Source organism: Anopheles bellator, chromosome 1 (genome assembly GCF_943735745.2).
Source record: "Anopheles bellator chromosome 1, idAnoBellAS_SP24_06.2, whole genome shotgun sequence".
Taxonomy (NCBI): domain Eukaryota; kingdom Metazoa; phylum Arthropoda; class Insecta; order Diptera; family Culicidae; genus Anopheles; species Anopheles bellator.
The window spans coordinates 56,387,390-56,409,065 of NC_071285.1; the positions used below are offsets into that span (position 1 = coordinate 56,387,390).

Sequence of the window (21,676 nt, forward strand, 5' to 3'; positions counted from 1 at the left end):
CGCTGGCCCAAACTCCAAACAAACCGGGGGACTACCTTTGCCCAGCGCGGCCCACCTGGCGTAGGGTTGCGGGGCCACCACACGATGGCACACAATCCACGGTGACGTTGGCGTCCCGCGAAACACACTGAAACTGCTGAAAACGTCAAATTCCGACGGAATCCCGAATGCAACTGCCGAAAGTGCGATCCGACGATCGTGCTGGGGTTATGATTTTTCTATGCTCGCACCCTCGGTCCGCGTGTGTGGGTGAGGGCGCTTAGGGACTTTATTTTTATTCCACGATGCGGCACACCACTACACACGGGCACTGATCGTTTGAATATCGCAGCACAGGGTGCCGCACATCGCGTCAACGATCGAGCGCTGAAAGTGACAGTTCGATCGCGTGTGATGGTGTGCGTGTCTTCGAGCCACGCGTGTTTTATGCTGCATTTGTCGGCAGCAGCATATGCTGCAGCTAGCGATCGTGGCGGACTTCGGTTTTATTTTGGTCTTAACGATCATTTCCCGAGACCGGTGACTCAGATGCAGAAGTTTTTGGTTTACTCTTTCGTTTTTCATCATGGCCAACCTTTTTGGTTTTTGTTCTGTTGCAGCGCACGATTCTAGAGGACCATAGTGCAGTCGCGATCGACCGTACGATCAGGGGAACCATCAGCGGCCGTCTTCTTCGGCACCGTCGCATTAAGTGGGTCAATGACGGGTTAAGCTAGCGCTAGGGCGGAAACCCTAATCCTAATGCGAAGGAAGCAGATTAAACAGCTCAGAGATAGATCTTGCAAAACAATCGATTGACTCTATCACAATCTATCCCTACAATCCCTATATGATCGCGATCGAGCACTTTTCGGATTGCGAATGATTTTCTCCCTACCCGAATAAAACCGTTCAACATCAAATATATTTCGGCTCTCAAATGCTGCCTTTCGGTCGCGGCCTCTCGGATAAATACACACATAGTAGAAAAAGTGGTGCACATACGAAGATCACGCACACAGACTGTTGCTGTTTTTGAATGCCAAAAAGTACACTTATGAGGGGGAGTAGCACCCGTCCGGCCCGTCACTTTGCGCCCTTCTTCGGAGGGGCTGGCGGTGGCGGAGGCGGCTCGACCCGCTCGTCACCCCGGTCCGGATCGGAGTCGATGATGCACTCGTCGCTCGAAGTTTTGCTAATCGTAATGACCGGTATCTGTTCGATCCAGTCGGCCGTTTGGTTCTGCATCCGCTGCCGTTCCGCCCGGGCCGCCATCCGGAAGCGTTCCGCCGTTGAGGGGCGCGTCCTATCGAACTTGCTCTTGCTCCCTGCTCCCGCAACCCCCTGTTCCACCGTGCGATCTTCATCCTTCTCGACCGCCACTCGTCGGTCGGCCCGGTGGATCTGCTCGACGGTACGCGCATCGAAACGGAACACTTCCGCTTCCGGTTCGGGCTTCCTGTGGGTGCGCTGTTGTTTTTCGTTCTCCGTCCCGACCACCGGCAGGAGCGGTCCTCCGGGGGGATCGGCCACCCCGTCGACGGACTGTTCCTTCTGAAGCGCCCGCTTCATCATGCGCTGTAGCAGCTCCTTATGTTTGGTGGCCGAGTTCTCCGAGTCGGTGGTTGCATTGTCGGTGGTCGATTGGAGCCGCAGCTGCGTAGAGTCCAGCACCTTGTGCCAGGAACTCGACAATCCGTTGATCCCGGGCCCGTTCGCGCCGCTCCCGGGTTGCTGTTGCTGCTGCTGGGTGCTGGAAGCGATCTTGAACATTTTGCGCCGCTCTTCGGTGCGTTCCTTACGCAGCTGCAGCTTCAGATCTTGGTTGGCTTCGCGCAGCGATCCGGTCAGCGAGATGAGGTAGTAAATGATCAGAATGAGGAGCACGAGCAGTGGGATGATGGCGGCCGGTGACACGATGTACTTGGTGATCATTTCCGGCACGATTCGCTCGGTGGCGTTCGTGAGCAGGTGGTAGATCCGGTTGGAGTTCGAGAACGGACCACAGTGCCAGGAGGGTTCGAGGAACACGATCGCGTAGCTCACGGGTAGAACGCACAGGAAGAGCATCGTCAGGAGTAGCGCAAAGTAGAAGTTGTTCGAACGGGACGCCCGGAATACGACTTCGTGCGGGACGTTGCACGTTAGCACGGTCCAGGAGCGTAGGTAAAGGATGACGACCAGCTTGGCGATGTTGAGCACGGCCAGCCCCGGGGAGAAGAACATACCCATCCACACCATGCCCTGGTTGTTGACCAAATGCAGGATGTTTTCCGCGATCTTGAAGTCACCGTACTGGAATGGAGCAAGTTGGTGTAAGTGAGACAGAACATGGACACACCTACCATTGGAAACTTCTTCTCCAGATCCCAGCACCAGCAGTTGTTCATGTACCGCACGAAGAGCGCCCGGATAACGTCCATGATCAGTGTGGACACGATGGTGACGAGCTGTGCAAGGCGAGAGAGGAAACCTGAACGTGAAGAAACCAAGCAACGTTCACTCTGGAAATCTGGACTTACCAAATCCATGACGGTTAGCTTGGCCAACTCCTGCCCGAACATGGTTTCCCAGCAGAGCGACCGTATGTCCGCGTCCCGGTACTTGCTGTCCTTCTCGTCCATGGTATCGGCCACTGGGCACACCCAACGATAGCAGAGACTAGCGCTTTCGGTGGTCACGATCGGAGGTGCATCCTCCGAGGTGGAACTGGTCGTTGCTGTGGTCGTCCCGAGCTCATCCGAACCCGTAGACACACTATCTTCGCCGTACACCGTTGTGCTTGGTGGAGCCACGGAAGCGGTGCTCGCATCCGTCGTAAGCGCCGGCAACGGTTGAGCATCGTAGTCTGTCTCGGTTGTCACGGTTCCCGTTGTTGGCGGCACAGAAACCGATCGCTCGGTGGACGTGGACAAGGTGTCCTGTAGTTCCTTCGAGGTGAGAAACTGATTCGCTTCATACTCCGCATCGTCGTCATCGTCGTCCTCTTCGGAGTAGTAGTACGCCGCCAGGAACTCGTCGTACCTCCCGTCGGTCACATACTTGTACAGCTCGGTGTAGGTCATCGTTTGAAACGCCTCAGTGCTTCCGTCCGTCACCGGCACACTAGCTGTGGCCGTCGCCAGAGAACTGTCGATCGTTGTTGAGCTGACGTCATCGCTGAAAGCGTCTGGGCTAAACACCGGATCCGTATCGTTCGGCGGGGGCGCTTCACGCTTGTTGATCGGCACTCCGTCCAGTTTATCGTTCGGCAGTAACCGGGCCCGGTGCTCCAGGTAGTCCGCCATGCCCTCGTCGTCGTAGTCGTACCGCCCGTCGAACGACGAGTAGTAGTAACTTCTCACGGTCGTGGCTGGTAGGTTGGTCGTCGGTGGAAACGTGGCCGCGGTACTTCCCGGTAGCTCCGGATTGGCGACGGTGGACAGGTTCGTCAGCAGCAGGGTCGTCAGCAGTGTGTTGGTACAGTTGGCGATCACCTTGTAGCAACCGGCCGCCACGGAACGATTCACGTCCCCCAACGCACCTAGCATCGCGAGGGAGGCGGAGTCGTGCCCTGGGGCCCCGGTAACACCAACGTCCGGGGGCAGCATCATCCCACCCCAGCGTTCGCTAGTGTCCGGCACGAAGCACAGCTCGGCGGACGTGGTGAAGTTGGTCGGTTTGATCCGCCGCAGCTCGCCCGTCATGTGAGCGATCTTGTCGAACAGGGCGAAGATCAGCGAGTAGAGGTTCAGCATATTCAGCACCATGATGCGGGCCAGCTGGATACGTAGTTGCTTCCGCGGGTGGTAGTACTCCATTATGCCCAGTGCCTCGAAGATCATCGGGAAGAAGAATGAGATCAGTGACATCACGACGGTGATCTCGTTGCGCCGCCACCACGAGTCCGTGTCCGTGATGTCCATCGAGCGCTTCACCACCAGAATGACCTCGTACGCCGAGATCACCAGCAGTCCCAGGATGAGAAAGTTGACTAGAATCCGCAGCAGAATGATCTTCCAGCTAGAATGGTGCGGAAGAAACAGGGAGCATTAGGAGGACAGCGCCCACAGGAAGCAGGAACCATACCTTTGGGTGTCCTTCTTCTTTTCCGCCTCTTCCAGTAGGGCCTCCTTGAAGCCCAGAATGATGGACGCCATCCGGTTCTGGGACGTCTCCATGTGGCCGATCATGTAGTCCCACCCGGTGAACAGCTTCCAGGAGAACACGTACTCATCGTCTTTCGACGACAGCTTCGACATTCGCGAGTTCTCCGCCATTCTGTACGAAGGAGGATTATTATTCGCATTGGGCAAGCAGGCTCCAGCAAGAGTCCCTTACTTCTTCAGCGTGGCGACAAAGCTGTAGATGTACACGACCAGGCCGGTGAAAAAGTAAGCCAACGGCAGATTGTAACCCCAGGCGATGGCACCGGAGAACGTGGAGTAGTAGCTGCAAGAAGTAGACGCAAGAACACCGGATACATGACTTATACGAAAGGTTCCCGCTCGATACGCCCATTGAAGTCTGTTCACTCTAGGCGCACACTGACCCGTAGAAAAGGATCGAGTACTTGAGCGGTCCCTCGAACTCCCAGATTGTGCTGAAGTTGCGCGTCAGGGCCCGCTCCTGGCGCGACATCGTCTTCCGGATGTCGCACTTGGCCTTGTCCGCGTCGACGTAGATCTCCTCCGGTACCATAATGAACACCACGAGCAGCACCGAGATGACGATGTTGACCGAAAAGAGCCACCGAAGGAAGGTGAAGTACGACGCGACGACCGAACCGAAGTGGGACTCGATCTCTTTGATGCGCGACTCCCAGGGTATAAGGTACGTGGCCAGGTTGGCCAACTCACGCAGTAGCTGTTGCCATTTCTGTTCAGAAGAGAGCCATTCGCCATCATATCTTTTTAGCGTACTCCACCATGGTTACTGACCGTCGTGAGGAAGATGCTGAACTGTGCCAACAGACTGCGCGCCGTCCGGGAGGTGAAGTGCTCCTGCAGGGCACCCTCGTGCCGGGTGATGTAACTCTTCGCCTGCTGGACCAACCTCAGTTTGCGCTTCATGCTGATCGGCTGCAGTTTCACCGTCTGCAGCACCTCCTTGTGGAGCCGGATCGTGTCGAACAGTTTGTCCTGCCGGCCGCCGGCCGACTCTTCGCCCCGCATCGAGTCCTCCGGCAGCGTGATGCCCGTTTCGCCCGAACTCGTCGTGTAGATACTCGAGCGACGCCTATCACCGCCGGACCGACGGTCCCCACCGGCCGCCGATTCGGCTCCACCCGGCAGTCCCATCATCTGGCTGAGCGGACTCGATGCACGCCGGTGACCCTTGTAGCCGCGCCGTTTCTTAACACTTGCTTTCCGCTGGATGATTGCATTAATACTGGCCGAGTAGTCCTCATCGTCGTCGTTGAAGTCGGTGTTGTCGGCAGGACCCTCGTGCCCGCCGGGGAAGATTTCGGCACTGCGAAGGCCAGGACCGGAAGCAATTTGTAGCAGTCAGTTGACGGGGTGGGCGCTAGGGCTGAAGTGGGGACCGGTTTCCGGGACCGCCGCGGGACTACTTACCCAGTGTAGAGAGGCGTATCCGGCGCTTTCATGACAGCACTTCCGGTGCTCACAGAGTGCACCTTCGTTCGTTCCTTCGATGGTCCCCGGGGTTGTTTACTTGCCGTTGCTGCTGCTGTAGTCTGTCGGCCATCTCCCCCATCAGCTGCGCTAATTGTTTCACGCGGAATCTCGACCGGAACCGGATGTTGGTGTTCGGTACTTAAATCACTGTCCACTGCGCTGCGCTGGGGCTGGTCAACGCCGCCGCCCCACTCGCCACTCGGCGGAGCGCGTATGGGCGGAAAGGCCCAGGTGACGGAGAGTTGCGGCGAAACCGACGATGATGGTGGTGAGAGCTGTCAAAAGCAACCGGAACCAGTTACGGACCAACTTGCCCACCGACTAATAGCCTGCATTTCCCGTGCAGAACTCATCGGCGGTACAGTTAGTGACCACCTGAAGTGTGTGGAAATCAAGTAGGCAACGATCCAGGAATCTAAAATAAGTCCCGCTGACAATTAGACGCGCCTGCCGCGTTTGAATACAGAATTTTTAATCGGAGTTTCCTATTTTTGGCCTCGGCGCCCGTCATTTTATAAATAGACTGCCAGAGGCAGCAGCAGTTCTGATGCTTTAAGCGATTAAAAGCGAGCGAGACCACCAGCCAGCCAGGTCGGGCGATATCGATGTGCCACAGACACGGTGCGGTCTGTTGATCGTCTAAAGGAGTTTACTTTGCCCCATTGCCACCCTCTCTCTGGACGGGACGATAATTTCCAACTCTTGTCCGCCCCGTGCAGGGTCTTCCTAAGCGTCGGTTCGCAGGAAATGACGTCGGCCGCTGGGCGACTCCGACATCGAATGATAATTGATTACGCGGCAAGCGGCTCCATTAATAATCGGTCTCATTACTATGTGCGTGGAACCGGAGAGAACGGAGGGACCGTGGACGTGACTTGACTAGCACACCACGGCACAGGATGTGTGTGTGTGTTAGAACGTCAAGGAGAGCGAACCAGTGTCACGATGCCACGACAAGTTACGGTGTGTGAGGGCATTTCGCCCATTAATTAGCCACCCGCAACACCGGGCATCCCTTCTGGGCCACCCTCAAGAACAGACAGCAGTGATGACGATTCGCGTGTCACAGGTTGTTCCGTGCCGGGCCGGGTTTGTTTGCTCGACAAGTCAGACACCAAACAAGCAACACCGAAAAAAGGCGTTGCGTGGCCTCCCCGACGACGATGACGACGGTGGGATGTCATTTTCGGCGCGCCTAAAGACCGGAGAGCCTTCCATTCATGGTGCCGGGGCGAAGGAATTCCTTGGTTTCGGGGTGTGTTTCGTTCCCAGCACACAGAAAAAAACCACCGGCGTAATGGTTACATTTTGGTGCCCTATAAAATCCTTGTGGAATGACTGGGTGGGCGTTGTTTGAAGGACGTGCAAATGGTGGGCCAAAATGGGGCACAACCGAACCGGTTGTTGGGGCGAACCGCGTGAACCTAGCTTTGGCTTTCTTAGCATTGTCGTTTAGCATCTTTTTTGGGGTTGTGCGAAATGTTTTGTTAAATTTTTGTCTGATTCAAACCGTTTTGACGTTTAGCGTAACCGTTGACCGATGACAGGCTCGCATATCGAGAAGCATCGAAGAGCTCTGCGAGACCAAAAGCATCCCAGAGCCCTGTGGAGGAAATGTTAACTCCAGTCACAGTTACCGAATTCGAGCTTGAGCTTCCAAAATTGCTTAATTGTTCACCATTTTTAGTAAGAGTTTAGACATATTCTTGAGTTTACCGACACTGGAAACCTTAAATAATTCACATCACATTAATGATTCTTGTTCGATTCTTTTAGCGGATCCACTGTTGGTGAGTAATCCAAGCACACGTTTCTGTGTTCCAGCTATCCTTGGCAACGACGAACCTCGATCCAAAAGGTAAGTTCAATTTACAGTAAATGCTACACACAGAACACTGGAGCGAAAGCTGGAACACCGATCGCTCCTCCGCACGATACACGACACTCTTTCACGCCGAGCCGAGCCCGTAGGTCTTGGCGTTCGAATCCGTCTCTCTTTCCCTCTGCGAGTGTGCGCTCGCTCGGAAGGACTCGCGGCAACTGTGGTCCACATCGCAGCGCAAAGGTTGCCAGCGTGAAAGGCTTTCGGCTTTCTTGCAAAGTCCTCGTACAGACACACGCAAACACACGCTTCAACAATGGCGCGCCAAGGGTTTGGCAAATATTGTAAGAAAAACGGTCGGACAACGGCCGGCGGCCATTTGAATGGAAGGGATAACGGTTCCCTCTGCTTCCTGCCTGCCGTGCCCCGGCATCGTGACCGCCCGCGGCGGACGATATGGGTTTTCCGTCCCAGGAAGCTCCATTAGAGCGCCCGCCACCTGCTGACCACGGCTGGCCAGGACCTAGTGGGCGCCCTCCCCCCGGTTGGTTGATAATAATCGAAATGGCAGTAAAGGGCCGCTCCGCGCGCGCCTCCCACGTCTCCCAATCTACTTGGGGAGGTGCCTCCACTAGGTTGGCTGGCCTTGCGAGCGTCCTGGACTTTTTATTGCTTCACTACACTCAATTAATTTGCGCCTCCACGCGGGATGGTGAGGTGCCTGACGGGTGCCTAACTATCTCAAACGGTCGGGGCCGGTCCCACCGAATGGCCCCCAATCATGCACCATCCGGACGATTGGACGATTGGATTATCGCGAACAATCCAGCGGGACGAGCCCCGTTCGGTGGGATAAGAAATTGCCGTAATCTGTTGCGAGCACGATATACCAAGCCGCCTGTCCAGGCCAGGTGTGGTCCAGACACCTAGCAGCGCTGCTTGCTTCGTAACAAATCACGCCACCAGGTGGTACCTCGTCGCCGCCGAGTTGTAGCAGCGAACTTCCGGACGATTCCCGCCGGCGTGCACCGCTGTCCAGCTTCAGTATTCCGGACGGTTTCTTCCGAGCACGTCTCGGGCCCGCCGGCTCGTGACCACTCATCCCGTGCGGTGCACCGGGGACACACAGAATCACAGCACAGGCCGTCGGAAGCACGTGCGAACTGTCACACGTTCCGGGCAGGAATGACAGCGGGCACCAGCAGGTTTGCGCGAAATGCGTTCCGCGGGTGACACACGCATATGCATAATGAGGCCATCGTGGGGCTCGTTCGCCGACGTGCCTGCTTGTGTTTCTCTTTCTCTCTCTGTACAATAAATATTTACAATTCACGTCTGTGAAGAATAGGTCCGGGCGTTGGCCGGGTGAGTGACGAGCTGTCAAGTAAAATGGCTTCAAACCCCGGGGCTCGGCGGCGGAAAGCGACTACAAATTGCACCCTCGTGTTCTGGGAATCCCCCGGGGAGGGCGGGCGGTCGACGCCGGCTTAAATCCAGTGGTGAACTCGACGAGCCGAGAATTCCACGAAGCAAAATTACGGACCCAGCAAAAGGCACGGGCCACCAGGCGTCTCCACCGGTGCTGGCGGTGTCGGTTGTTACCGGTTACTCGCGCGTTGGCCCGCACAGCGGAAGTCTATCGTTCGGTGCGGGGCCAATCAAGTCATTCTCGGTCGACGCCGGTGGCGACTTTGATAGATTACTATCTGTTACGGTGCGCACACCACCACGCTCTTGGGTATTCTGACGAGCGTACGAGTGCGGGAAACCGGTCTGACCGCCGCCGTGCCTATCGATTCCAACAGCGAGGCGTGCTCTCTCTGAACCGCCACCGTTCGAGGGGCCACTAACGGAGTGGCTTTTTTTCGCGACGTGCCTTTCTCGTGTCGGTTTTCATTAGCCTCTGTGAGGTGTGCCCGGGGAGACGAGCGCGCGAATTTATGATGCACGTGGCCTAAGTAGCTGTCAGATTGGCAAAGTGACTGTAACGCCGTCGGTAACGCTCCCCACGGGCATGAGAAATCTGGGCCACGAGAGTAATGGCACCCGAGCAAACCGAAAGCCTTTCACACTTGATGAGAATTCAATTTGCCAACCAAACCCGACACCACACGCTAGAGAAAGAGATGGTGCCGGCCGAGCGGTGAAGGACGTTCCGACAAGGGAGGGCTCGGAGAACACATCCTTCACTTCATGTTCAAGTTTCGACGAGACCGGAGCCCATCATTCATGCCCTTGTTGCTTAACCGTCGCAACGGAAATAATGTAAAGAGACTGTAGCTAACAGGAAAACACCTAACGTCTAAGTAGCCCTCGAACCAAAGTATCAAGTCAAAGAACGAACGGTTTTTCACTTGCTTTCCCGAGTTTTTTTTCTGTCAAATTTGAAACATAATCATTATTGAACGTGGGATCTGCCAAATGTCAAAAGGCTGCCTTACGTCGCGTTTGCAACGGTGTCCTTTCTTCGAAATATTCATCAAACTTTTTGAACGACCCACGGCATCAAACGTCAGGCCAGCAGAGCCAACTGCTGTGTTGCGTGCGAAAAAACCGGATCAGCATCAGGCTGTGCCGTCCCGATCATCAATCATTTTCAACTTTCGCAAAGACACATTAGGGTTCAGTAGCAGCAGCAGCCAGGGTGACCTCTCCGCCGAGAGGCTCTTCCGGGGCGGTGTAGGCGTGCGATAAGGGTCCTCTCCGTCGGTGATACTTTGCTGGTCATTTCCGGAGGCCGGAATACCACCTGCCTGTCGGGCAAGAAGCACCATTTCACCTGCAGATTCGGTCCTCTTTCGCCGGTGCTGTGAGATAATGAAACGGTTCCAAACGACATTAGAAACATTTTATTGCTTGCGAAACGGCCATTATCTCGTGGGCCGGAGGGCAACCCCAGCCGCGTACACTTAGCGACACTTTTCTTTCAACCAAACCAATCCAACCGCCCAGCGGGAGGCGCGAGTTAGAAAATGTTAAGTATTTTCGATATTTTATTCACTAAAGGCGCGTGAGAATTGGAAGGGGACAATTAAACTACTTACACCCTAGCGCCGCCTCAGCAGCCACGATCTCGGTCGGAACACGAGATACACGGAGAGAGCGAGAAAGAACACACACTCGGGGCAGAGGAAACGGAACTCGGGAAGTCTGCGCTTTCTAACGTTAACTAGTGGTTAAGCTATGGTCTACTATCGCTACTTGCTATCTCTCTTTCTCTCTCTCTCTTTCTCGAACGGGATATGATTGGAATGTCCTGTATTTTTGCGCGCACAAGAGTCGCCAAATTTTGTTCGTTTGTTGCCGTCAAAAATCAGTCTTGGGATCGCGCATACGTACACCTCTAGGTTGAGCGCATCCAGGGAAAAATTGAACCAAAATGGGGTTCCGTGAACGGGGTCCTTAACCTGATGATGATTGATTGATGATCGACGAGCGAATCGAATGAATCTAATGAGCTTACGGGGTAGTGTGTTAATAGTAGTCCGCGGGTTTTCTTTGCGGGGAGAGTGACTACTCTATCGGCCATCGTCTTGTCAACGCATGCATGGAGTAGTTGAACCTAATCCACCCCAGAGCCGGAGTTGACTGAAATCGTACGAAGCAAAGCAATAAATATGCTGCGCTGCGCTAGTGTGCTACTCTGCGACGATGGGCGGACGCGAACCCATTCGGTGTCTTATGTTTTTTGTTGCTTAAATTTAAGTTAACGTTGACATGATTCCTTCCTCTCCCAGCCATCCATTCGAATGCTTCGGCTTCCGGGAGCCCCGACCGACGGTTCCGGACTTGGCCCCGGCTTTGATATGGTGCACAAGGGCACGCGCGGGCGCGCCCGGATGACCGGGTCGAAAAGCAAAGATTCGCGCTCGTGCATCCACCGCAGAGCGCGCCCTTACTTTTCCCCAGTGCTGGTGTCAACAAAATCTCACATTCATGGCGTTTTACGGGGGGGTCGCAGGGGAAGAAGTTTCCTGGTTGTGTCCGAGAGGGCGGGTTAGCGTCTGCAGCTAAGCCCGGGGACCAACGCTCGCCCAGCGGAGCCATACTCGGCTGCGCCTGCTTACTCGTCGCCGTCGCTATCGTTGTCGCTGGCACTGGAGGAACCGGACGTAGCCGCCGTCAGTCGCACCATCGGCTGGCTCGTTCCGTTCCACCATCGCTGACCACCGCCGCCGCCGCCGAAGCCGCCATTGGGGGCCGTCAGGGTGAGCGGTGGCCAGCGGCGCCGGGGCTAGAAGGTGGTGACCTTGCCGAGCTTCAGGCCGAGCAGCTTCTTGCGCTTCTTGACGCTCAGCTTGCTCCACAGGTTGCTGGTGCCCTCGACGAGCAGATACTCGTCGCACAGGTCGACCCCGTTCGAGACGGCCCCGTGGCCATGCTGGTGATCTTTGGCTACCAGGTCCACCATATCGACGTCCGACTTTTGGTTGCGCTCCGAGCGCGAATCACCCGACACGAAGCCCGACTCCGGTCGGGACAGCGACTGCGACTGGTTGGTCCACTGCAGCGTGTGGAACCAGCGGGCTACCTTCGCTGTCGAAGAGAGCTGTCGGAAATCGGGAGAAAGACACAAATGAAACCGGTTAGTGTTGTTGGCTTTACCCTGGAAGCTCCTTAACCCTTATTAACCAGTAGCCCACAATCCGACCCAGAATCCGGATGACCAAACAACACGAAAAAGAGGGGACAAACATCCACCAGGACCGGCCGTTTGATCACGTATGTATTCATTTATTTTAAATTAATCGTTTATTACACCATCGTCACTGTCATCATCATCGTCGTCATCATCATCACGGTGGCCGGTCCATTATTTGGTCGGCATCGGCTTCTCGGTAGCAATTGTTGCTAATATTTACACACGGTTACACATGGCTCCGCCTTCTCGTAGGGCCCACCGTAGGTGAAGCTTCTGCACACGGAGGGACATCCCCGGCCAGGGGTCTACTTTGTCGTGTGGCGAGCCCACTGGGACCGCTGCACCTGGCTCATAATCTGGCTGCGATTCGGCACCTTCTCGCTGGTGCTGCGCGTGATGAAGCTCGGAGTGGCTGGCAGCTTCCGCGTGACGGTCCCACTCTCATCGGTGACCTTCAGCGTGACCAGGCTCGGAATGGATGTCTTCTTGTCATGTTGTTGCTGTTGCTGCTGCTGGTGGTGGTGCTGGTGCAGTACCATGCTGCTGCCACGCATCGGGTCTTTCAGTATCGAAACGTTCCGCGTGCTGCCCTCCTGGCTGCCCGAATACGACTCGGAGGTGGAACAACTACCACCAGCCGCCGGTCCGGTCGGGAGCTCCGAGAAGGAGGCCGACTTTCGGCTCGGTACGCAACCGGTGCCCGGAATGTCTAGCATTTGGGCGGATTGTTGTTGTGGCTGCTGCGGATCGCTCATCGGTACGATCACCTTCACCTTGCCATCGGCATCGATCGTGGTCAGAGTGCCCACCTGCGAGAGGGGTTTAATGAAGGGACTGGCGACCGCGCCGCCATCACCTTCGTCCAGCCGTAGCGATTCCATGCCCTTCTCTAGGCTGCGCGCCAAACGGAACTCATCGTACAGCGTCGAGGTGGACGACGCATAGGACGGTCGGTTCGAGCGCTGTCCGCCGCCGGGCGAGGTGTCGCTGATGAACCCGGCGGCACCGATCAGCCGTGACGAGGTAGCCGTCGGGGAGTTTTTACTCGAGCTTTCGGCCGACGGGGGTTTACTGCCGGAGCCCGGTCCCGACAACCCACCGTAACCGGTGGCGCCGGCCACCGAGGTGCTCGGATTGGCAAACATAAAGCTTGGCACGGGTCCGGCAGGCGGTGGTGGTGGCCCCGGCGAACCGAGGCCACCGGTGGGAAAGAAACCAAGCGGTGCCGCACCGCTGGCCAGTTGACTGAGCAACGTTTGCTTGTAGAGCTCCTGCTGGGCCACGGACGCACTCCCGGCACCGGCCACCAGTCCGGTGGCGGCTGCCAGGGACTGCAGCTTTTGCAGCTGCTGCAGAGCCGGCGTCAGGTTCATGCCGGCACCGAGGTTTAGTAGATCACTCAGCTGTTGTTGCTGCTGCTGCAGGTACGAGAACTGCGGAAAGAACGGGATTGAGGCGTGGTTAAGATCCGGCTCCGAAAGAATGAAGGGGTGACCCCTTCCCTTTGCATGCGCTCGCAAAGCTCTCGGCAGAACAGGTTGCAGGCTGGCCACTTACCTTGCCATTTCGCTCACACCTCTGGGCCGGCTGGGAAAGTCGGTTAGTGTTTGGCGGCGTAGCATAGCGTAGCACGATCGGTCAATTGCATAACTTTAGGCGTTTTTCAAATACGAAACACACTTTGGGCACACTTTCGTTTAGAATCTGGTCATAAAACGGATGCCCTTTTTCCAGGGGCCCGTTTTGTCAGAGAACACGGGGTTATGATGAGGACAAATACGCACACACAAACATACACAAGAATCGCATTCCGCACGGATAAAAAAAACACATCCAAACAAAAAGGAAAATGAACCCCAAACGATAACCCTCGAATAAAAACACGGTGGTTCCACCGACATACCTGCGGAGCGATGCCGATGGCGGTGGCCGAGAGTCCCGGTCGGTCCGGTTCGTGATAGCCACCGAGGGAGGCAATATGCTCTAATAGCTCACGATTCTGCTGCAACAACTGCTGGATACGTGCCTGCGAGAAATGGAGAAACGAAAGATGAAGGCATCCGTACTGACGGAACCAACCTGACCACCGCCGGGTGGGCCACGGCGAAATTATCGTAATTTACTCCGCGCTGGTGGCGGCGGTGGTGGGGCATCCCTACCTGGGCGTCCATGCGGGCGTTCGTTTCCGAGATTAGCTGCTCGCGGACGAGCATCAGCTGGGCCAGCACTTGGCGCGTTTGGTGCTGCTGCTGGTCCAGCTGCTCACGTAGCGTCGTCATTTCGCGCGATGCAGAGAGCGGTGTTTTCGCAAGCGATGCTGCCGACGAGACCGCTTCGGGGTCCGTCGTCTCCTGGAAAGAAAAACACGGACGGACGGACCGACGGACGGACGGAAAGAACCATTAGAGACACGGACATGGGACGGTGTGGTGATCGCTGGAGACCCCCGTGGGCTGTCGTGGGCCCAATATACAGAAGGGCCATTACTGCTGTACACCACCCTATCATTGGATCGCTCGGAACTCTCACCACATCAATCGCCCGGGAGTCACAGTCAGTCAGTCAGTCAGTAATCTAATCAAGGAATCGATTTAAATTGAGCGTAGCACACGCGTATCCTTGGCGATCGCGGATGGTGGTGGCGGCGACGGCGGTACCGGCGGTGTGACCCACTTCCGGCCTGCCAACCTTTGGCGAAACTCGTTTGATGTGCGGAGCGGCGATGAAGCTTCTAAAGGCCAACCGAGCGAGCGAGCGGGCGGAGTTTGGAGTTTTACAAATTCGTTTAAAGCCCTCCACCGCACATCACCAGAGACGGAGTCCATCCCTGTGCGCCGCACCCTTAACAGCCGTTCTGTGACAAAAGTTGCCGTCAGCGTTGTTGTTGAGGAAGATTTTATTTATGCTTAAACGGTGCGTTCGCTCGCCTCGCCGCCATCTGTTTCTAAATGCAAAAGACCAACCCAACCACCACCGGCGGAACGGGATGCGATCCATGCTCTTATGAGCAATTAAAATGGTCCTCAACAAAGTTCCTTCGGCTACGGTGGTGCAAAATTTAGATTCTGTTACGAAAACAGCGGGTCCAGGTCACCGCCGGGAATAAAAAAAAACCTGGAACGAGGAATTAAACTTTGTCCTCGGGGCGCCGTGTCAACGTTAAACACACCGAAGGAGAAGGAAGGTGCAAGAGGATACGCGGCTGCTGGTGGGATGCGGTGGCCAGATCTAATTATCTTCGTATTGAGTGGAAATACGGGGGCCGCCTCTTTGCCTGGTGTCTTCTCGCCGTACATTAGCCAATGGTTGATTAAGGAATTAGGTGTACCGGAAAGTTCGCAAACGCAGCGCATCAGTTTTGGCCAGTTATTTATAGGAGCTTAACTTGTTAAGCAAACACATTTCTCGAAAAATCGATCTAATAGTGAAATGACCCTAACAGGGAAGGTTCGCGTAAGGTTCTTATCGGAACTTTTCAGTCGACCTAACGCGCACGGTGAACCCAAGGATCGCGGAAAACTTCAGCCAGGTTTCGACGTCTGACGAACACAAAAATTAGGCACAATTGGAAAACTTTCTCTCTTCTCTTTTCGTCGGGGTTCCGGTGAACCTTAGCTTAATCCAACGCACCGACAGCGTGCGAGGTAAAACGTATAAACAAACCAGCTCGTGATGAGCGAGCGTGATGCGGTGTTCAGAAGTCTTTATATCGTGACGTGACGGAACTCCCACCTACGACGAGAGATAACAGGGTGGATAACGGTGGAGAACAACGTACCTGTGCGGAAGGTGATGATCGGTACATGGGCGGTAGCATACTGGTGCCGGTGGAGCTGTTGGCGATGGCGACGGAAGAGGCCGGCAAGTGCTGCTGTTGCTGCTGCTGCAGTAGCGTACCCAAATCCAAATGGTCCGGCCGAGCCAAACGCGGTGAGTCGTGGGCTGATTTCGTCGGATCTGTCGATTAGAAAGTAGATTGGGTCCTGGTTAATTATCAACGCTCTGGAGTTGCAGTTTGGGGACAGTTTGCACATCCTCAAGGTACGCCCTCCAAAATTCGCTGATCGCGACACAGTGGGATAAACGACGCGGTGACGCAGATAATGCCCGTCACCAAACACGGGTATGGCTGGTTAACTGTGTGTCTCCTCCTCTCTAGCTGTGTATGCTCGGCGTACGCGGCTATCTTTAACTCGGGCGGCCCACCGAGATTCCGCGCGATCCAGGGAGCAGCTTCGGAGACGGTGGCACGGGGGGATCTAATTTTAGCCCCCCTTGGTTCAAACTCTGGCCCAACTGACCGAGGAGGAGCCCTTTGGCCAGCGGGAGATAGATTACGGTGTCGAACGAGTTTGGACAGCTGGTGGTCGATCCACTGTGCGCGCGCGGTGACCACGGCGGCTCCGCTTGGACTCCCTCGGATTGACCTCGGATCGGCCCACGGGGGAGAGCAGGCGGAATCGGCCACCCTTGAGCCGGTGTGCCGAGCCGAGGCTGCTGGCGCAAAAAACGTCACCACCATGTGTCGACCACCCAGCACAGCAGCAGACCGGGAAGGAAGCCGGACGTTTGGCAACGACCACCACCAGTGCATCGGTCGGTCAGTCGGCTGTGCAACAATTTTGCTGACAGCCGATTGATCAAAGATGAAAGAATGGCTGCTGTCTCCTCGTGGCCCCGCACAGTGCAGGGGTTTTGTGCCCGTTTCTAGGAATGAGTTGAAAAAATCTCTAGAGAGCGGAAATCTAGAACTATGTCCACAAAACAGCTCGCCTCAGCAGCTATCAACTCTATCATATCGATCGGTTCGAACTCCTTTTGCCATTCACAGCTTGCTCAGCATCTGACGCTACCGTTTTGCATCGAATAGTCCTACTGTGTGCCTACTAAGGCTCATTCGTTCGGCAAGGCACGGCTATCGTTGCTACCGATTCGACATAGCAACCTGTGTGCGCTGCACTCATAGGGACCTGTTGAATTATAGAGTAGTTACGCCTTGTTCCACGGTTCCAACATGGAATTCATTGTTCATCGGATGACGATTTTCGCATGTCACTGTCGTCACCAGTCGTGTTCGGGAAAGTGAGGAATATAACAAAACCAGAAGAGGCAAATAAAACTGAGATCCAGCGAGGCCCACCAACCAACCCCGGCGTACTCTCGGTTGTATAACGCAGCCAACTCTCGTCTGCACATGACAGCGCAGAGTTTTGATAGCTTCTTAGCCGGGACGCTGGGACACCCACAATATCATTACGCAAACATCGAGGGTTTTGTGCAGGGTAATTGAATGATAAAATATTACTTCGCAACAAATACGGTCAATCATTCCCCCCATGCATAACTAGTCCGTTCGATGCTATAATAGAGTTACGGGAGAGGAAGACCGAGTACTAAGCAGGACGACATTCTGCACTGTCCGATAGTGGATAGAACAAGTGATGTTTTTTGCGAGGCCACGTTACAAGAATAATTCCATAACGTCATTATTGGAACGCAACATTCAACCAATCGTAGTATGGTCAAACTGAGTTATGATGTCCCGATAGAACCAAGTTGCACATTCCAAATTATTGATCCACTCGTAGTTGGCCGCGCCATTTGTCACGTGGCTGCAGTTGCGCTTTCTAACCTACGAGGGCCCTTCCCCGGCCGTGTATCAACGTGCTACGGAGTACAAATAAACACTGGAATCCTCGCGGCTCGCGGCGATCGATTGCGTGCAGACCAGACCGGAACATTTCGCCAGATCACACATTGGCGGCGCACGATATGGCGGCGGTCCCTAATGAAAACATCACCCATTTTCCATCACCCAAGAGCAATTCAACTCAACATCTTCTCACTCAACAACGTTGTCCGCGTTTTTTTCCCCTCGCGAGGCGAGTCTGTTACCTCGCCACGTTTTATTTCCATTTTGGCCATCAATTTAATTTTCCCGCCACAGCGGTGTGCCGTCGGCCGCCCGGCCACCGTTAACTAAATATTGCCAATGAGGAAAAACGTATCATCATCAACATTGGGCGGCCAAAAAATATGTTACTCAAAACTGCTGCTGGACCTCCCGGCCCCCCGGAGAGCGCTCACCGTGGGTGAGAAAAAATTCGAAAGATACACTAATTAAAAGCCCCACCACCAACCGTAGCCCGTGTCCGGGTTGGCCACAGGATAACATACACACGCACACAGGCAGACCGGGGTTCGTAACATAAAAAAAGCGATTCAATTTGCTCTTAAACGGCACGGTTGTTTACGTTTCCGCGAATCCATGGGGGGTTCGCAGCGGCCATCATCATTCTCGGCCATTTGATGCCCCGTCAAACGGTGTGCAGCGTGCGTGTGCGCGTTTGTGTAGCCAATCAAAGTCGCGTTTGGGACACACCAAAAACACAATGTGATGGGCGGCCAAATGGCGGCCCGGAAAGGATCAAAGGCGCGAGATAAGCAAGCGAGAGAAATTTGAAACTTTGAAAGGGGAAAAAAACAGGGACCGATTTGCCGATCAATGATGACGGTGATGACCACCCCCCACACCCACGATGATCGGTACCGATGGGTGGCACGTGTCCCTGAGCCGAGCGTCCGCCGTTCGAGTTTGGTGCACACGATGTTGACAGACCCCAGGCGTCCCCTAGGCGTCTGGCGGCGGAACACAGCGCAGCAGCGGACAGCTCGTCCCAAGGACCCCGGTGTGTGACGATCCGAGCACGATCGGTTCTCGGTCAGCCCAGCGCATATAAAGATTGGCCATTGGCGGCCATTTGACGGGGGAGCCGTCATTCGGGGACGCGCACTGACGTCATTGTGCACCTTGGGAGCTCTGTTTGTGGTGTCACGGTGCTCTGCAACAACAACGTCAGCGGTGGTTTGGCAACGGGGCATGATCGCCACGCGGGACGCCGCGGGACACCACAGCCAATTTCGGTTTTATTTTATCACATCAAACATTAATTGGTTACCTTTATTGAACACACAAATGACTCACATGAGTTGTTGTCGCAAGGTCACGCGAATTTTGTGGACAAAACAATTAAATTTACGGTACATTACAAAGAATTGTGAAAGTCGATACTTTAACGAGCTTCTCTCAAAGTAACTACGTTCACCGACTGCATTGGGAGAGACTGGCGTCCACCACCCAACGTCTCTAGAATGTAGCCTAATCGCTCAAAGTCTCTATAGTACGGTAACAACAACAGTCGACTCTCCGATCTAACTCAAATAAATGACAATCGAAAGTTGGCCAATGATACAACACACGTGACCTGTGCCGTACGCAAATGTACGGCCAACGATCGCAACCGCTAGATCAATATCTCACAATTACTGATCGTCTGCCGGAAAGCTAGAGAAGGAAGACCATCTCGACAGTCATCGAAAGGAGCCAACCTGTTGGCCCGAGAACTCGTTTCGATTTCGAAACATGTTGTTCTTACATTCCGCCCAACACCGCGTTCCAGCTCGATCACCCCGGGGAGGATCACCCCGGGCTGGGGGTTGTTTAAAGTACCACACCACATCATCCGTCACCGCCCTCCCCCCCTAGATATGCTCGATAACTCATCCCGAAATCCCCATTTGTCACGCTCCGCCGTCTGGTCGCTTGATCGCTGCTCGCGATCGCCAAATCAAGACGTTAACAAAACAACCGCCAAACTAATAACAAATATCATCAGAACATCCGCGAGGGCCCGGGTCTGCGACGGGTTGATGCGACGGGTGCCAAAAAGTGTCAATTCGCGATCGCGCGCGTCGACGGAAAGTAAGAAAGGTGTGAAGCAATCGGTCGCGGTCGGTCGGCGGGGCGTTGAGATCGCGAAAATTATCCACTTTCGCACCCTTCCCGCACTCCCCGGCCCGGGCCCGACCAGCTTCCGGTCGCGGATGCGGCGGCGGCACGCGAAGCGAAAATCACTTTAATCGCGATTTTCGACCGCTCGCGATCGACGGCGCGTTGCGAGAGGGCCTGCCATTTAATCAATCAACCATTAAACGTCTCACCGCACGCGGCAGGGGGACACCGCGGGGACGGATGGGGGGGCTGATGTGCGCATCCGGCCGCCGAACGCGTTTGCCTTTTCACGCCATTTTCCCTCCCTGTCTCTCTCTGTTTCACCGGTTCTCGTGTGTTGCCTCGCTAATGAGCGGTGTGGCCATAAACGTACGCGTTTGTTGGCTTAAGGGGCGTGCGCGAGCGAGATCGTCGAAAGGAGTCCTATTTCGAGCAGTTTTCGGACCACCGATCGCGAGACACCGCAATTCCATTCCTTCAGACGCGCTCTCCGATGATTCATTTTTTTAAACGATCAACATCCGCGCCAGTCGATCAGTTTGACGTTCGTCAGTAAAAGTGCTCGAAAGTGCAGACTGCTCGAACGCCGAACCGAATCTGATCGAAGTGATTTATTGTGCTCGCCGCACCCAGCCCCGCCGGCCGAGGCCACCCCGGCGCGTTCGGCCAGCCATTAATCACCAACACAAACAACAACACGCGGTGTGAGATTTTGTTTTCATTTTGTGAATTAGAAGCTGACGTCGGTGAGCAGCGCCCTATTGACTTTCTTTGACCGGCGGCCCAGCCAGCCAATTCGACGACGACGGATCGCAAGTAGAACGGGCAATTCGATTTCCTATCGCAATCAGACGCGAACCCGCAGAGGCCCCGACACCACCCATCCCGTTCCCCCCCGATTCCCCCTAATTCTAGGGCGAGAAGGGATAAGAAAATAAACACACAACTCCGTTCCGTTCCGGTGTGGTCCCCCCCCGGCCGGGTGCCGCTCTTTCGCCCCCCTTTTCCACGGACCTTATGTTTTTCTACGGGCCCTTTTTTTCGCCTTCATCGGGGTAGCAGCAGCAGCGTCGTCGTCGGTGTAAGTTAGCTTAATGGCAAGATATTACACTACTGCCCTTCTGCCGGGCCCCCGGGTGCGATTGGCTTTCTTGTGGCGCGCTGCTGATGCTGTTAAAACGTGACGGTTTATTTATTCAACAAACAACGCGGCGGCGGCGCAACGAGTCGCTCGTTTCAATCACCGTACCACCGACGCACGAAGAAGCCATTTCCGCCATTTTTCCGTCCCTCCTTGGGCGTATGTTCTTCACGCACGCGGGAGTTTGGTTTGCTGTCCAACACAGTAATTCAGGACCCGATTCCCGACCACGATCGGAAGATTTTTATCTGGGAGTCTGGAGTGATTGTGACGTGACAAGTTGGGTTCCCGCACGATCGCGCACACATAATGAGGTGTTCGGATATTTATCTTTCACGTGCACAACACGCGTGTTTCCTTCTCGGAAGTCCGATTTGCTGGGAAGTTCGGCGTGCCCAGAAGCAGATTCCTGTTTCAAATACGCTCAATCTGGGATACAGTTGTCTGTGGTGATTAAAGCCGCTAAAAGACAAGACCCAATAATTTCTCCCAATAATCAGCTACATCAGCTAGGACCTTCGGCTAAACTATGTCTCAAAACATTGACTTGATACTACTTGATTATTCTTTAATATCCAAACCATGCGATAACAGAAAAACCTCAAATGACCCTCAAACACTACCGGGTCAAGGTCAACCAACACCTAATACTTTCTTAATAATCGCAATTTTAAGTTGTTTC

At 54.8% G+C, this 21,676-nt stretch overlaps 2 protein-coding genes across 2 annotated transcripts in view; both read right to left on the reverse strand.

Annotated features, from left to right (window-relative positions):
• Positions 1–1,065: 1,065 nt before the first annotated feature.
• LOC131215931 (transmembrane channel-like protein) lies at positions 1,066–5,566 on the reverse strand. The gene is made up of 8 exons (XM_058210325.1): positions 5,535–5,566; positions 4,899–5,430; positions 4,511–4,836; positions 4,300–4,410; positions 4,048–4,239; positions 2,502–3,981; positions 2,325–2,429; positions 1,066–2,274 (listed from the first exon to the last, which is right to left on the reverse strand). The coding sequence occupies exons 1-8, from the start codon at positions 5,564–5,566 to the stop codon at positions 1,066–1,068; spliced, it is 3,987 nt and encodes a 1,328-aa protein (XP_058066308.1).
• Positions 5,567–10,432: 4,866 nt separating this feature from the next.
• LOC131212458 (capon-like protein) overlaps positions 10,433–21,676 on the reverse strand; it is a 53,447-nt gene continuing 42,203 nt past the window's right edge. The window contains exons 7-10 of the mRNA XM_058206330.1: positions 15,840–16,018; positions 14,221–14,412; positions 13,965–14,087; positions 10,433–11,968 (exon numbers count right to left, since the gene is read on the reverse strand). Of these exons, the coding sequence (XP_058062313.1) occupies positions 11,654–11,968; positions 13,965–14,087; positions 14,221–14,412; positions 15,840–16,018 (809 nt within the window). The 3' untranslated portion in view covers positions 10,433–11,653. The remainder of the gene's footprint in view (positions 11,969–13,964; positions 14,088–14,220; positions 14,413–15,839; positions 16,019–21,676) is intronic.

Coding starts and splice junctions, on each gene's coding strand:
- LOC131215931 (XM_058210325.1), bottom strand. CDS start 5,566: ATGAAAGCGCCGGATACGCCTCTCTACACTGG. Junction 2,430..2,501: donor AGCTAACCGTCATGGATTTG/GTAAGTCCAGAT, acceptor CGCCTTGCACAG/CTCGTCACCATCGTGTCCAC. Junction 2,275..2,324: donor TGGAGAAGAAGTTTCCAATG/GTAGGTGTGTCC, acceptor GCTCCATTCCAG/TACGGTGACTTCAAGATCGC.